Below are 15,658 nucleotides of genomic sequence, written 5' to 3' on the forward strand. Positions count from 1 at the left end.
AGTTGTTCGCTGTGGATTTAACCTTGATGTATCAAAGTCAAGACTGTGTGTGGTTGTGTGCAAGTGTAGTTTGAGTGGTTAGATAATGCCTTTGAGGCCCACTATGTCATTTTGGGCAGTCGCCAGCCTTCCTGCCTCCATAGAGAACTCAAGAGGGCTTGATTTGGCTTCAGGGTATCCTCTCTTAACATCAAACACACACAGACACACACACGACACTTATACACACACAGCACGAAAGCACACATAGTGCTGAATAACAGCATAACCTTGGGATTGTCATTGTCCTTAAGTGTTCCAGATTTATATATGCATATTCACACACATACGCAGCACACGGACCAGATGGTCTGTTAAATACCTTGCACTCTTGCCATTCATGAAAGCACACGAACACAAACACACAGTCTCTCTTAACCCTGACAAGAAACACCCTGGAGTTTAAGTGTTAAACAAAGAGCAGTGGAGAGATGGTTAAAAAGGGTTCTCACTGTTGAGTATCTCATCGTTACAGATTGAAGTTTTCCAAGACAGGGAACAGATTAGCCTGAAGGAGATAATCTTGTTGCCACCTCTGAACAAGAGACAGGAAACACTTGGGTGACAAGAGTGGCCCTTCATGCTGAGGTGATAGCCAAAAAGTAGTGGAGACATTCAAATGGTGGCAATGAAGATAGTAATGTCTGGAATAAAAGAAGATAACACGTGGAGTAGTAGTAACACACCAGGCCTACACCAGAGAGAGATGATGAAAATCAAAGACACCAAATGTTCTTTCATTGCCACATGATCATACAGTTTGTAATTAATCATGCATGTTACAGTAGCATAAGTCTTTGCTTTTCAGTGTTTGTGCTGTGAAGGAAGATTAAGATAGCATAAAGTTTTACTGTCAAATTTATCTCAGTAACTGGATTATGGAGTAGCAAATAGACCAGTCATGTGTTTCCTTGTGAGTTGGTAATTTTGTTATACCTGTAATGACATACATATTCATTTTTTCTGTGTATGTGTTTGTGTGTCCATTTTGTTTCCAAGGTCGTGGTGATATCCAGCCTCAGTTGGACAGCGCCATGCAGGATGTCAGTGATAAATACATTCTGCTAGAAGAGACAGAGAAACAAGCCCTGAGGAAGGCTCTTATAGAGGAGAGACAGAGATTCTGCTGTTTTGTAGCCATGCTGCAGCCTGTAGTGGTGAGTAAAGCAGGCGGGTGTTGTTGCTTTTTGTTTTAATCCCAGAGACTGGAAAGATTCTTCTTCATGCTGCTTCAGCTACTTCATCACTCAACCAATACATAGTTTTTCTCCAGACAGTCATTGAAACATTTTACCAATTTCTGCTCTCTCATTAATTCTTTTAGGATGAGGAGATTTCTCTGTTGGGAGAGGTCACCCATCTTCAGGCCATCTCTGATGACCTCAAAGCCCTGACCTCTGACCCACACAAGCTTCCCCCTGCCAGTGAACAGGTGAGGAAAAACATCAAAGATAAAACAGTCTGTGAACAATTGACCAAAACAGACACAGATACACTATTTTTGTGCTTATTAAAAATACTTTGCTCAGTACCTTTCAAACTCATAAGTACAACTATTAAGTCCAAGTATATTTTCCTTCCTCTCAGGTGATCTTGGACCTGAAGGGCTCAGACTATGGCTGGTCATATCAAACGCCTCCCTCATCCCCCAGCACCACTATGTCCAGGAAGTCGAGCATGTGCAGGTAGGCTCCGACAGCCAATCACTCATAGCCTAGCAATAAAAGAAACGGAGAGGCTTTGTCTTTCAAGTAAACATTCAGTTACTGTATCCATAAAAGCCTTTTATAACTTAGTTTGCTTCAAAATGAGGGCAAATAGAAAATTAAGTTACTCCAGGTACTTTGGTTACCAATTTCCTAGAACTAAGGAACAAGCGGGTTAAACTGCATACACTGTTTTTATTAGGAGTTAAATGTTATACAGTATTATAATAGCTTGACATTTATACATGCAGGATCTACTGAAATCTGTAAATCGCTCAGTTTTACCCTGTTAATAAGTATAAATCTCAGCTTACATCAGTGTGAAGGGGAAGGAATAAAGGACATAGAAAAAAAACAACTTTTAATTGTGTTGCTCAATCTGTGTCTGCCACCCAGTGGTCAATATGAGCCACAGTCGTCTGCCAATTCATCTTTGTTTCTTTGTATGTCTGCTTCATCTCCTCTTTGTTAATGATAGTTATTAATTAGTTCACCTTGCTGAGGAGTACAGTTAATGTGGACCTACATTAATGAAGAAAAGGTACACAAGTATGTTTTTTAATATAGAAAAAAACTAAGAATGAAAGTGTAGAGAAGTTTGAAAGAATTGGACTATTTCTTTTGTGGCTGTTCAGACCATGTCCTCTACACTCTGTCATCCCTGCTTTTTGTAAGTCTCCCATTGATTTTTTTCCTCAACTGTTCTGGTTTAAAGAAATAAGTTTAAAGCTTTATTATTGCTTTGCATTTTTCCTGTTAAAATCTTGTAACACCAATGTTGGGGTTATGGGTCTTCTTTGATTGAATCAAAACTTCAAAATAACCTGTTATATCATGATTACTGTTTAAAGACATTTCAAACCCACTATAGAGGAACAGCTTAGGACTTTCTTTTGTCTTGATCCTTATAGTGGGGTTTTTGCAGATATCACATTTTCATCAGAGAGCGTAAAGCTTTTGCTTATTGTGCTTTCAAAAAATCACACATGAAATTCACAAATCATTATGACAAAGCAGCTTTTATAATTTCAATGCTTTGCAATGTGTATTTTTTACCCGTTTTGTGACTTGCCTAATGCACACACATCTGTGTGTGTTTCTGTTTGTGCATGGTAGTGTAGCACCAGCAGCTTAAACTAGCTATACAGTAGTTTTGCCTGGTTCTTGGGAATTCTATTGTCAAGTATTTTTTTTATAGTGCAGATGTTGCAATATTTTTACATTTGCTTCAGATGTTCAGTTTGTTGCTTCTCAGTTCACACAATAATCAGACCTCAGAGTTTGCTTTTCATGGGTGCTTTGTGTGAATATACTCAGAAAGCTGTGTTAAAGGCATGAAATCCTGTGATTTCCTGCCTGTAATTATTGCCACTATGATTTCATGCCTCTTATGTTGGTTTGTGTTGTTGTTTTGACTGGATTGGCCTCAGTCACTGCTTGCTGCATCTTGGTGTGCTGTGTTAATTGTTTCCCACCCTGTCTCCTCCACATTCCCCCAATCCTCTGCCTTCATCCCCTCTCTCTTATTCCTTTTATCTCTTCTTTACCCAACTTTGTTTCTTCAATCCATATCTTTGGGTGCACTTGATTCTCTTTCCCCGGCCTGTCACTGCCAAACTTCTCCTTCCTCTGGTCCACCCCTCATCCCTCGCTCCTTCCCCTTTCACAGTAGTCTGAACAGCGTTAACAGTAGTGACTCCAGGGGATCCAGTGGCTCTCACTCTCATTCTCCTTCCTCCTCTTCTTCCTCCTCTTCCTCACACCACCTCTTCCACCACCATCACCCCCGCCATCGGTACCGTAGCTCCACACTACCACAGCAGGCCCCAGCTCGGCTGTCTAGCATCTCCTCCCACGACTCGGGATTCATTTCTTCATCGCAAGACCAATACACGTCATCCAAATCATCCTCACCTATGCCAGCCGAAACAAAGGTAAGAAAAAAACCTCAGCTACCCACACTTAACCACAATGTTGGGTCCAAGTATGTACGTATGGTTGAGACAAGACTGTAAAACCACATATGCTCTATGATTTACAAGTTATTGTAGTCAGAGACAGAGAGAAAACCCCAAATCAGCAATCCACAAAGTCTTTTCTCACACATCTCCCTAGCCACCATGAGAGGCCGTTAGCTGGCAGCAATAAGTTTATGTGATCATGGTGAAGTCATTTCACTGCTATTATTATAGCATAAATGCACAGGAAATTAGTCTGCCTCCATTCTAGCCCGGGGCAAAACAGGTCAGTCCCATCCTGCTATTAAAGAGCTGACCGCTGTGACAGACTGTGGTTTTGTTAAACTTGCAGAGGCTTCATCATACAGCATGTTGTATTTTCATTATATATAATATGTCACAGTAAAATGACATGTTACAGTGTCAACAGAATGTTTTATAGGCACTAAGAGTTTGTCTCTATCAGCAGGTCTCATTCTGTCACTTTTATCTAACCATCGGACACAGAGTTTCATATAATTATCAGTGAGATATTCCAGCAGATTGTCTGTGTGGGCTTTGTGGTTTGAGATCAACCATGAGAGCGGTTGCACTAGTTGACGTTTTGTTAGCAAGCCAGCGACCAGAGGTCTCCTGTCCAGAACACACTGGTATGGTTAGACTCAAGTTTTTATGATGCAGTGAAGGTGGTTTGGCAAGTCCATACCTGACCCTTTTACAATACAGTCCTGATAATCTATCTCTCATTGCCTCTTTCTTAGTGTAGTTACAGTAGCTGAATAGTACAGTCAAAGGACTAAATAGGGCTCATCAGGACTTATTCCTTAACCCAGAGACAATAAGCCTTACACTTAATGTGGATCTCTTTAATTTCCATCCATTTTCAGTAACCGCTTCTATGCAGGCTGCCGTTCTGTAGTTGACCCCAACTCCTAATCTCCTTCTGAAGGGGAGCATACAAAAATATTATTTTTTTGAGTTAGTGAGGATACTTCCTACGTCCTAATGAAGTCGAATTTTGCCTGTGCTTCCTTTTAACAAGGCTCCAACACCTCTAACGTAACACTGCTGATGTCCATGCAGTTAATGCTGACTCCCAGTGCACCTTCTCTACAGCCTCTATAGTCACTTGGCTGTACTCTTCACTAACTGCTGAGAACTGTGGAAAGTTGTCCCTGCTCTCTAATAAACTGCTTCTCTCTGCTTGTCTCTGTCTACCTGCTGACATGTCTGTCTTTGCAATTCTTTCCCTCTGCACGTCTGTCTATCTGTTTGTCTCTCTCTCCCCTCCTCCTCCCTCCCTCTGGTCTCGTCTCACTGCCTGCTTGCTGCTGCCCTCGCTGTCCCAGCCTTGTCCTAGTTCCAGCTCCTCTGAGGTGTCAGAGACTGGGCAGCTTCACAGTGACTGCAGCTCCCCCTCTTCTCTAGCTGCTGCTACTGCACCCCAGCCCACTACTGACAAGGTGAAACACACTCACCCACTATGAAGCTTACCCCTTTATCACACAAGTCTCTGTGTTGCATCAGCATTATCCTCACCCCTGTTCCCTCACACTAAACTTCAAATTTGACTGCACATTGCACTGACTTAAGTTTATCAGAAAGACATTAAAGGAACCACAGAACCTTCAAACTCCCTGGCATCGGTTGTTTTAGTTTTGTGATCATGTTGTTCTGTGTTGACGTGATCCCCACGGTTCTTTATTATTTTTGTGTTCCTTTAAATGATTTCTCCTCAGTGATGTGTTATGTTTCGTTTTTATTTTCCAGTGTTTATCATTTTAGTAATTTTTCCCATTGTGTGTTTGTTTCTGTTATCATCCCTCCTCCCACTGATGCACACACATCCAGTTGTCCAATGGTTTTGACCACTACAGTCCAGCCAGTTCCCCCTACCTGCATAGCAACGGGGGGAGTTTGGGCACAGTGTCAGGCACTGCCTTCCCGTTCTTCCCTCCTTCCTCCTCATCCTCCACCTCCTCCTGCCCCACTCGTTCATGGTCACGTCCCGCCTCAGCCTTGCTGCCAGACTACCCTCACTACTGCACGATGAGCTCTCCCATGGTGCCTTCATCTCGAGTCCCCAGCTGGAAGGTTTGTTCATCCCCTCAGTCCTGCTGGTCAACTGAGTCCCGTCCTCCTTATCCACAGTTTGTTCAACATGCACACCTGGTTCACAGTTTGTTTTTTTTTACTGTGTTTACTATATAAATACATTTAATTTATCTGTTTGCATATTTTAAACTTTGGTTAAGTTTGCAGACTTTAAAACTGAGAGGTGAAAAGAAGGGATAAAGCTTTAAAATCAGAGAAATGTGAAGTGTCAGCAACAAACCCTGACAGGTTTTTCTTTACAGGACTGGGCGAAGCCTGGGCCTTATGACCAGCCCATGGTCAACACACTAAGGAGGAAGAAAGACAAGGAGACCCCAGCTGTGATGGACAGTAATGGTAGCATGAACAGTGACAGCATCCCATCTTTAGGTCCAGCCTTAATCTCGACCTCAACACCAGCTCCGGCTGTGCTACAAATACCAAGCTCATTGGTCTCAGTAGAAGAGAAGAGCAGGCCTGTGGCTTCACCTCTCAAGGTCTGTTTTAGTCTAATCTCCTACAGAGTTTAAGGATTGACCTGATTTAAACTTGATGCTGGTTTATGTTGACATTCTGTCCACTTTCTCATCTGTCGACTTTGAGCTTGAGAACTTGTGTACTTTGCTGCAGCTGGGAGCAAATTCCCCCAAAAGCATAAGAATTGTGCAGTGACTCATTTGCCTCATTTTTCTGCCAATACTTGATGAAGCATATGAACACAGGTCAGTCCTCATGTAATAGCATCTGTGATACTTAAGTTTAAGACGACCTCTCATTCAACTTCCAGCAGGGCCAGTGTTTTTGCAGTCATGGCGTTTAGACCACATGAATGAGGCTCCCACCACTAATGTTCCCATTTAATGGCTCTCATGAGTTGTACCTAATGATTTTAATGACTTTAATGAATTGTACCTGGCTGTATCCAGACAGTCAGGCTTTCAGACTGTTACTAAATGTTTTTTTCATTGGGTGATTGCTACAGGCTGGTGATATTGAGGCCCACGAGGAACTGGCTCTGGCCTTATCCAGAGGTCTGGAGCTGGACACCCAGAGGTCCAGCAGAGACTCCATCCAGTGCTCCAGTGGCTACAGCACACAGACCAACACACCCTGCTGCTCTGAAGACACTATACCTTCACAAGGTAACGTGTAATTTCTAGGGCAGCACTGTTAAAGTACACTGCAAACCTCGTTCTTTTTTTATCCTTTAGTATTACTACACACAATGTCTCGTTGCGTCAGTGCACTGCCAACCTCTCTCTTTCTGCCCCTCTAGTATCAGATTATGACTATTTCTCAATGGCTGGAGATCAGGAGCCTGAGCAGCAGCAGTCTGATTTTGACAAGTCGTCCACCATCCCCAGAAACAGTGATATCAGTCAGTCCTACCGACGCATGTTCCAGACCAAGCGCCCGGCCTCCACAGCCGGCTTGCCCAGCACACAGGCTCCTTACCCTGGACAGGGGGCCTACTCTGCAGGGCCCTATCCCCCCACACCTATCCACACAGCTTATCCATCTAGCGCTACTGGGGCTTATCCTCCTACCCCTACAGGTACAGGCTGCAGTGTCACAACTCTGTATATTCTTAAAGTTTTCAATTTTTACCTTGTTAATGTTGTAGGATTGTAAGATATTGTGTTGGTTTATGTCAGTAACTCCCTCTTTAAACACACTTAATATTGTTAGTGAAATTCATTTTGTTAATGGCTGAAATCATTATTTGTGCTGTGTCATTGCAGGCTCATGTTCAGGTCAGGGATTTTATTCAGGAGCCAGCTCCCATAATGCCTCTGGCTCCTATTCTACAGGCCACGGTCCAGTTATCGTCACCCCAGGGACTGCCACAATTCGCCGCACGCCCTCTTCAAAACCTTCCGCTCGCCGTTCAGGCTCCATTGTAGGTACAGGCCCCATCCCCATTCGTACACCTGTCATCCCAGTAAAGATCCCAACGGTGCCCGATATGTCAGGGGCAGTTAATGGGAACAGGAGTGCAGAGGAGATGGGAGGAGGAGGAGAGGGTGGAGAAGAAAGCCCAGATTCTCCCACATTCGCAGGAGTGGAGGATGCTGGCACGCTGCCTGTGATGTCCTGGAGTGGTCAGGCTTCAACCAACCCTCCCACCGTCCCCCTGCCCAACCAGCTGACCCAGCAGTACCTTCACAGTGAGACTGGGCTGGAAGGAGGAGGAGATGAGGCTGGAGAAGGGGGAGAGGGAAACATGCTGGTGGCCATACGTAAAGGGGTCAAGCTCAAGAGAACCCTCACCAACGATCGGTCCGCACCACGCATTGCGTGATAACATCATCACAATATACAGGCAACGGTCACAAGAAACGTGATCTCATGTCAAAGATGTTTGGCGCCCCCTTCGTTATATTTGTATATGAGGTTTAAGGCTTTACAAAAAGTGTTGCTGATAGAAATGTGATATACAGATGCAAAATGCTTTTTATGCTACCATGAGAAATCATTGGCACCTGTTCTACAGTTCTCATCCTGTAAATTTTCATGTGGGAGAATCTCTTACTACAGAGCCATCTATAATGAGAGGAAAATAATAGATTTGTAAGGTGCAAGTTTTCCTTGGTTTTGGCTCATGATGCCTCAGAAATTATGTAAAGACGGGTTTGTTAGAATATGGATCACAGGCCCATTTAAGGTAGATGCTTGTATAGTTGAATAACTGTATAAGCCTGTGCGAGTACAAGGAAAAGACCTAATTTCTTACATGGGCCCCCAAATGAAAGATTCTGGCCTAAGTTCTAAAATGTATTTGTAAATGCGAGCCCACAGCTGTGTAATCTCAGTGTAAAAGATGAGGATGTTTTTGTTAATAACAAGGACAGAGCAGCATTAAAGCACAGGATGTTCATTTCTTTAACTTGACTCACGTGTATCCAGTATTCTCCCTGAAGCAGATGGTTGGACAAGGGCATTTAAAAAAACAAAACAAAACACTGTATTATATGTCTAAACACTTACTGTTGCCGGAGTGCATTCTACTATGGAGGTACAAATAAGCACTCGAACTGCATAGTGACTTGGCAGAAAGAGCACAGTAACCGCTGACAGTACAACACAGTGTCACAAGAGCAATATTCAGGTGCAGTAGAAAGTAATGGCTCCATTTAGAAACTCCTAAATGGCATTGACTGCTTCCTTGGAGAGACGCCCTGATAGGAATGTGCTGTGTTGTCAAAGTTGTCTTCCTCCCACAGTTCAGATAATAAAGCACGGGGGACGTCCGCAGAGCTGACACAGGCTATGAAACAATTTCAAAGCACCTCAAAAAGCAAAGGAACTGACTGCGCTGCTCCCAAGTCAGAGTTGTAGGACACTACAGTGTGACTGAAGTGTCACATGGATGAGTTATGTTTTGTTTTGTTTTAGTTTGTTTTAGTATTTACACGATTTGTAAATAATGTCGTGCCTCTGTTGCTGAGGAGTGTGTGGGTGGTTCTCGCTCTCTGTATCTTCGCTGTATTTCCATCTGCTCCTCCTGCTCCACGGTGCCAAACTCACTCAGTTTAACATCTTTGAACAAGATGTTTATTGATGTTTATATAATTATCATTATACACCATTGCCTTGGGATGTGGATTGCTTTTCTTTTTCCTCATTTTTATCAATATGATTCTCATGTAATCTGCAGTATCTACATGCTGAGCTTTGTAGAACTCAATGGTTTGTGATTATATATTACTCCTTATATATTAGCCCCTTCTTTCTTCTGCATTTACTAGCCATACTGCAACCTGTGCATTGATTGCTCATAACAATACTAACAAATGTCAAAGTACAGATGTGCCATGTCAACGTTAATTCAAGTTTGTAAATGTATATATATTATTAAACATTTTATAGACATTAATGAGGCAAAATATTTTTTGATGTTTTGACAGTTATGAGTTTAAAGCTGTAATTGGTAATGCCATCTTGTTTTTATTCTGTCTGGTTGCTGTTATTGAACTCTGATCTCTTAAACACATCTAATGTGCATGCATCCTTTTGATTAATTAGGATTTTAAATCTCATCTCCAATGTTGGTGTTTTTAGTTTTTTTGCAATAGCAAAAAGTCAAGTCCAAACATTTTGTTACTTTAAAAACTTAGAGAATCACATTGAAATCTGTTGTATAATTTAAGAAATGCATCATTATAGTGTCATTATCATGACATTGAGTTATAGTCTGTGTTGTCATTTTCTTTTCAGTTCAAGCACTGTGAGACCACAGCTACTACAAGGTGTATGAAAGTGTAAATATTATTTAGCTGTACAAGTTAGTCCAAGAACTCACATGTTTTTTTTAATTTATTTTCTTTCTCAGTCTTTAAATCTCTTTTTCTTTCTCAACCTATCTCTATTTTTATACTTATATAAAATATCAGAGTAATAGAGTTGTTCCCTGTATCCATGCATGTGCTATCTAATGATGTGTTGTACATCAGGTTTTATCAGCAGTGAAATGTCCCTTATTTCACTCACTCACACTCACACACACACACACACACACACACACACGCATAAACTGCATTTTAATGCTGGCTGGTTTTAAAGTGGACACCCGCTACATTAAAGTGTGTTGTTTTTTTTTTTTTGTTTGTTTTTGTTTTTTCTGACCTCCAGGCACCAAAAGAAGTAATGGAGAGATATAAATCAGTATTATCAGAGCAGATTTCGGGATGATGCAGAACTGCATCCACTTCAGTTTTAGTTAAGTCAAGAAAGTATATTTTTCTGAATGATTACACCAAGTTCTTGTTTTAAATCCTTTAAATGATTTGGGAGTTGAACTGCGCAGAACTGATTACAGAAACAAACGGCACGCTGCCCACAACGTCTGGTCATTCTGGCTCTGTGTCACCTGAGTTTCCCAGAGACATCTTGGTGTAAAAATCCAGTTTGTTTATACATTTTCAACATGTTTCTAATGAATCTAACCTAAGAGAGAGGTACAATAGGAGGGAAGGCATCAGAAGGGATGATAAAAACAAATATATCCTCTCTGTCTAAATTAAACCAATCGTGTGAAAAGGGGGATGCACCACAAACTCTACTTTGCATTGAAAACACATCCTGTACTGTTGAACTTCAAAAGAGCAAAGATAATATCAATGCTTAGATGTTTTGGGAAATCCAGCATTCAGTTCTCAATATTGAAGATGTTAATATTTTTGTTTTTGTTTCTTTTTTTTTGGCCGTCCACTTGTCTAAATCTTGTATTGTCGACCTGTAATTTTCATATTTAAATTGCTAGTATAAATATATATTATATCAGTGCAGCCAAATGTCACTATATCCTATGAATAAGACGTTTATAGTTTGCGGGGGGTTGAAAGTATGGTTAAACCTGGTCTCTAGTTTAGTTTTTAGTTATTTTTCCCCCCCGAGGAGAGTTGACCTCTCTGTCTGTTTGTCTGTGCACAGTTCAACGGGCTATGATGCAGTTTGTTTCAGGAAGTAAAAGGTTGTTATTTTTTGTGTAATGACAGCTTTAGCAATATAATAAAAATATAAATTTTGCTTTGTCTCAGTTGCTTCTTCAGTGTGCAAGTGTGCAACCTCTATGTGTATCAAGATGACCAAATATTAGATCAGACCACTTCCCTGATACTAAGCTTAAATCGTTTCTTAAGTCAGACTGACAGACTGGCTGAGGCTGAGGTGGCTCAGTTTCCATGGACATATAGACAAACTTACCTTTACGCCTTCACTGCAAAAAAGGAATTTCAAAAAAGTTTAAAAAAAAAAAAAAAAAAGCCTTGTTTCCAAGAAGTTAGTCTTATTTTTTTGTCTAAAAAGAACAATAATCTTGTCGAGCATGTTAGCATTAGAAAAGTAATCTCATTTTAAGAAAATACATCTCACTTTGTCTTAATAAGATATCCCAGCTAATATTAAGCTCATTTAAACTAGCTATAACAATGTTTTACATAATATCCCAGCGGAGGAACAAGATTGTTTTCCATATTTTAATAGTAAAAATCTTGTACAACTTCTCGATTTAAGAATCCTATGAAACGACTGTAAGTTTGTTGATATATTTGCTTGAATTGAGGTTTTTCTGTCTGGTTTTAAGGCCCATTAAGGTCTTTCAGTGGCGGATGTTTTTTTCCCCTCATTACAAGACATTTTGATTAAATTTAAGAATATTTTAGTAGGGCTGTTGTTGCAGTGTTCACATTCCTGTTGAGTTTTTTTTTTTTTTTTTTTGCACATGTAAAAACTCTTGCACAGTACCTGCACAGTGAGTCGTTTGTGTCACACTCATCCAGTCTGAAAACTGACGAGCACACGAACAGATGAGCTTTTTTTGTTTACCGCCACCAGGGGTCGCTCATGTCTAATCTTTTCAAACCCGTACCTGGTTTCCAGTTCAGCTTGGAAAATGCATCACTCCTCCCATTCTGAGAGAAATGAAAACACAAATCAGTAAAACTACGGCCACAACGATGAAGCTGCCGCCCTCGCACAGGAGGCCCAGACACGAAGTCATGAACAAAGCACTAAAATGATGAGCAAAACAAACAGTGTTTCCTCTTTTATTTCCAAGCACAGGCTTCCTCTTGGAAACAAATATCTTCCACATGGTGTCATATTTTCCTGGGGTGTGGACTCTGAATAGCTGAACAGCTCAAATGCCCCACATGCACAATAGGAGAGGGAGGGATGGGCGCGCACCCAACAAACACACTCCTTTCACTTTGTAAAATTATCCCACAGGAGACTTCCAGCGTGTCCGTGTCACCAAACTGCGTGTAAACCTTTTTTTTCCCCCTCAGTCTCACCTGATTGTCAGTACAACAGTTCAAAGACTGATCTGAGATCTCACGACAGTGGCACCTGTAGCCAGTCCTCTCTGTTGTTACTATTCAGTCATATCCACACGATCTGAATCACAGTAAGGAGTCTTTTATTTCTCAGTAGAATATAACACTGCTTGTTTTCGTTACGGCGGACGTGGTAGCTGCAACACGACCGCAACCGATCGCCCATGGTCCCCATGTAGTGAGCGTGGCCTGCGCACGTCTGGCGGTGCCGTCAGAGTTACGCACGGAGCAAAGCAGCGCTGCCATTGGAAAATATTTTCGGGGCTGCTGGCCCCCTCCCATCCGCCTCACACCATCCTGTCAGCCAGAGGTTACGCCAGCCCGGGATTACGATCGCAAAAATGTGATATTGTAGCAACAAATACAGCAGCCAGTCAGTCCGATTCAGGATTTTTGTGCGGCCGTCTACAAAATCTGGCATCAGAGCCGCATGCGCCGGAGCAGCTTGTGTGTTTTCAAGGTTTCCTGTGGAGGTTGTGGTGCGGGACAGCCGAGCATCGACTGAGGTGCGTCCGATGAGCCAAGTTGCACTTTGATTTGTGGACAGCTGTCGCATCCTCTCCCACCTCCTGCTTCCCAAAAGGCGTGTAAGATAGGCTTGCAACGACATGCTCGTACATAGTGTGAAATCGACATGGTCAGGCCCGCGGTTTGCCCTTAAATAACCCGCGCTGGGGCTCTGTAGTTGTGTTGTTTTCATGCGACCATTGCAGCGATTGATTCTTGTCACGTAAAGCGACATGTGCCTTTGGTTTTAACTGAGCGCGGAGACAACAGGCCAGTCACGGTGTCCTCTGTTCTCCATCAGCTTCCCGGCGCATTGCTCGACCCCCCCCCCCCCCCATCCCAGAGATGCTGCCCTGCCTGCGGAGAGTCCTGCGGCCCGCCCTCTCTCTGAGAGCCGGGACGGGGCTGGCCAGAGCCGGACTCAGCAAACACCAGACACCCGTCATGGCATCCCCGGCACGGTTCGCCTCGGAGCCCCCGCTCTGCATGCTGGTGCAGCGGTGCAACCTGGGCACACACCCGCTGAAGGAGCCCGTGGAGCCTCTCAACTCGCCCCGGGGAGCCAAGGAGTTTATTTATAGCCTCCATCCGACTGAGCGCACCTGTCTGCTGAGAGAACTGCACAGGTTCGAGTCCATAGCTATAGCTCAAGGTAGGTGATGTGTCACAGTGCTGCATATAAGTGGGTTAATGCATCTGAACCCCTTTTCATGGGAAATGGAATCAATCTTTTAGCCAACATTTTACTGAATTTATCATCTAACATAAAACAGGAGGTCGTCAATCAAACAGGATTTAGTGGAAAATTCGTTATTTCGAAAATTCTGTATTTAAGTAATTTACTTTGCTTCATAGTAATGATCCATTGCAGATCATAGTCTGATTATTCAGCTATGTAATAAGAAGCAGTTAAAAATGTTCCCCCATCAGCCTCATTACAGTTAGGCTGTGGCAAGGCAAAAGATTAATTAACCTGAAGTGTCCTCATTAAATCAAGGGTTTCATTTTAATCTGAGAGCCACAGCTGGAAGATTCAGTTATAAGCCTTTGTTTTCTTTCAAAACATCACACCATTGTCACATCTTAAAGTTACATTGTAATCCCCAAGTGCTCTTCTGCAGCTAATCTTTGACCTCCGACCTCTGACCTCCCTGTGTGCAGAAAAACAGAGAATCTATTGGCAGGGATCAATAAAGTATGTAACCATTCCTGTAACTCTGTAGCCATATCTGTCTGACCTAATAATTAGGAATCACTGATTGATAAATGTGTAGTGGCAGCCCTAAGACAGACATATCGGTATACAAACATGTTCACTACAGGCAGGTCAGGCCTGCAGGTAGCAGAGTAGACCGGAGAAACCTTAGCCACACGTAGTTGTGTGTCCCTTATGGAGGATGGGGGCTTGGTTTGCACCCCTTTTGTTTCCGTCACGGTCCAGAGACATGTCGGTCAGGTGTATTGAACGATCTAAATTACTTGTGGGTGTGAATGTGTGAGACTGTCAACCTAGTGTGTGGTGGATTTGCGAGTTATCATCACTGCAGGGTGAGCCAATACTTCTGGCAGAAATTCCTGGGGAGAAAAAAAAGTGTCTTGATAGGTTCCAGCCACCAATGCCAACACCGCCCACCCCACCCCCACCCCGCAACGTTTTCCCATTTTGGAGAAAAACACATTCATTCTGGCTGTAGTTTAGGGCATTGTTTTTCTTTTGCCTTCCTGACCTATCCAGTCCTAACGCAGAGCTTTTAACGCACTGACCTGCAGTGCATTTTACCCAGTACAATTTACACTCCCCAGGGCAGCGTGTTCAGGTGCAAAGGCTGTTACAGTAGTAGGTTTTTCAGTCCATTGTATGAGCACAGCACTGAGGCATTATTTTGGGCGTCAGTGGAACATAGGAATTGAATTATGAGAGCACAGTATAAGAGGATGAGCACAGTCAATGTCCCACATAAGGAGAGAGAAGGAGGGGGGTCGATCGATACTGAGATAGAAGAGAATAGAGGGAGGGAAAGGAAAAGACATGAGTAATGATGAAGAGGCTTTACAGCATGTGAGGCTCTCAGGAAGTATGCTGCTGTCACCCTTTATATTTCCCTCCAGTGGGAATTATAGGGTATATACTTTAATGTGTGTGATTTTAATTTTGTTTTATGGCTATGTGTTCATCTGTGTGCCAAGTTGCAGGATATTGGATTTGAATAAACAATAACAAAGAACATGAAAGCCAATGAAAAATGGTATATACTGTACATATATATATATATATAAAGTATATATTGGAAACTTAATCAGTGCTCCCTTAATGTTGTCAGTATATTGATATTAATAGCTCTATGAATTTGTGGATAAAAGACTAAGCACTATTGCATTATCTCTGTAGCTCTGCAAGAAATAAGTAGAGTTTTCAATGTGGCTTTGTTTACTCGAATGTCTCATGATGGACAAATGGTTCCCATACCCTACAGGGAAGCTTCAAATAGCTCACGCCTCTCAAGGTTTTAAGAGAAAA

At 42.4% G+C, this 15,658-nt stretch overlaps 2 protein-coding genes across 8 annotated transcripts in view; both read left to right on the plus strand.

Annotated features, from left to right (window-relative positions):
* Positions 1-11,326, plus strand: part of LOC139612737 (protein MTSS 1-like) — a 52,939-nt gene extending 41,613 nt beyond the window's left edge. For 2 of the 6 annotated variants that reach the window (XM_071468656.1, XM_071468655.1), the window contains 10 exons: positions 1,039-1,196; positions 1,364-1,471; positions 1,627-1,724; positions 3,415-3,679; positions 5,053-5,166; positions 5,555-5,797; positions 6,061-6,294; positions 6,780-6,939; positions 7,074-7,352; positions 7,540-11,326. In XM_071468656.1, the coding sequence (XP_071324757.1) occupies positions 1,039-1,196; positions 1,364-1,471; positions 1,627-1,724; positions 3,415-3,679; positions 5,053-5,166; positions 5,555-5,797; positions 6,061-6,294; positions 6,780-6,939; positions 7,074-7,352; positions 7,540-8,099 (2,219 nt within the window). In that variant the 3' untranslated portion in view covers positions 8,100-11,326. The remainder of the gene's footprint in view (positions 1-1,038; positions 1,197-1,363; positions 1,472-1,626; positions 1,725-3,414; positions 3,680-5,052; positions 5,167-5,554; positions 5,798-6,060; positions 6,295-6,779; positions 6,940-7,073; positions 7,353-7,539) is intronic. The other 4 variants (XM_071468659.1, XM_071468660.1, XM_071468657.1 and 1 more) reach the window with 2 other exon arrangements.
* Positions 11,327-12,846: 1,520 nt separating this feature from the next.
* LOC139612740 (transmembrane protein 65-like) overlaps positions 12,847-15,658 on the plus strand; it is a 37,171-nt gene continuing 34,359 nt past the window's right edge. Inside the window, exons 1-2 of one of the 2 annotated variants that reach the window (XM_071468663.1) lie at positions 12,847-13,139; positions 13,442-13,792. In XM_071468663.1, coding sequence (XP_071324764.1) covers positions 13,486-13,792 — 307 coding nt within the window. In that variant the 5' untranslated portion in view covers positions 12,847-13,139; positions 13,442-13,485. Of the gene's footprint in view, positions 13,221-13,441; positions 13,793-15,658 lie in introns of both variants that reach the window. The other variant, XM_071468664.1, reaches the window with a different exon arrangement.

This window comes from Trachinotus anak, unplaced genomic scaffold, assembly GCF_046630095.1.
Source record: "Trachinotus anak isolate AG129_WGS33_773 ecotype Australia unplaced genomic scaffold, CSIRO_AGI_Tana_v1 ptg000032l, whole genome shotgun sequence".
NCBI classification, from domain to species: Eukaryota; Metazoa; Chordata; class Actinopteri; order Carangiformes; family Carangidae; genus Trachinotus; species Trachinotus anak.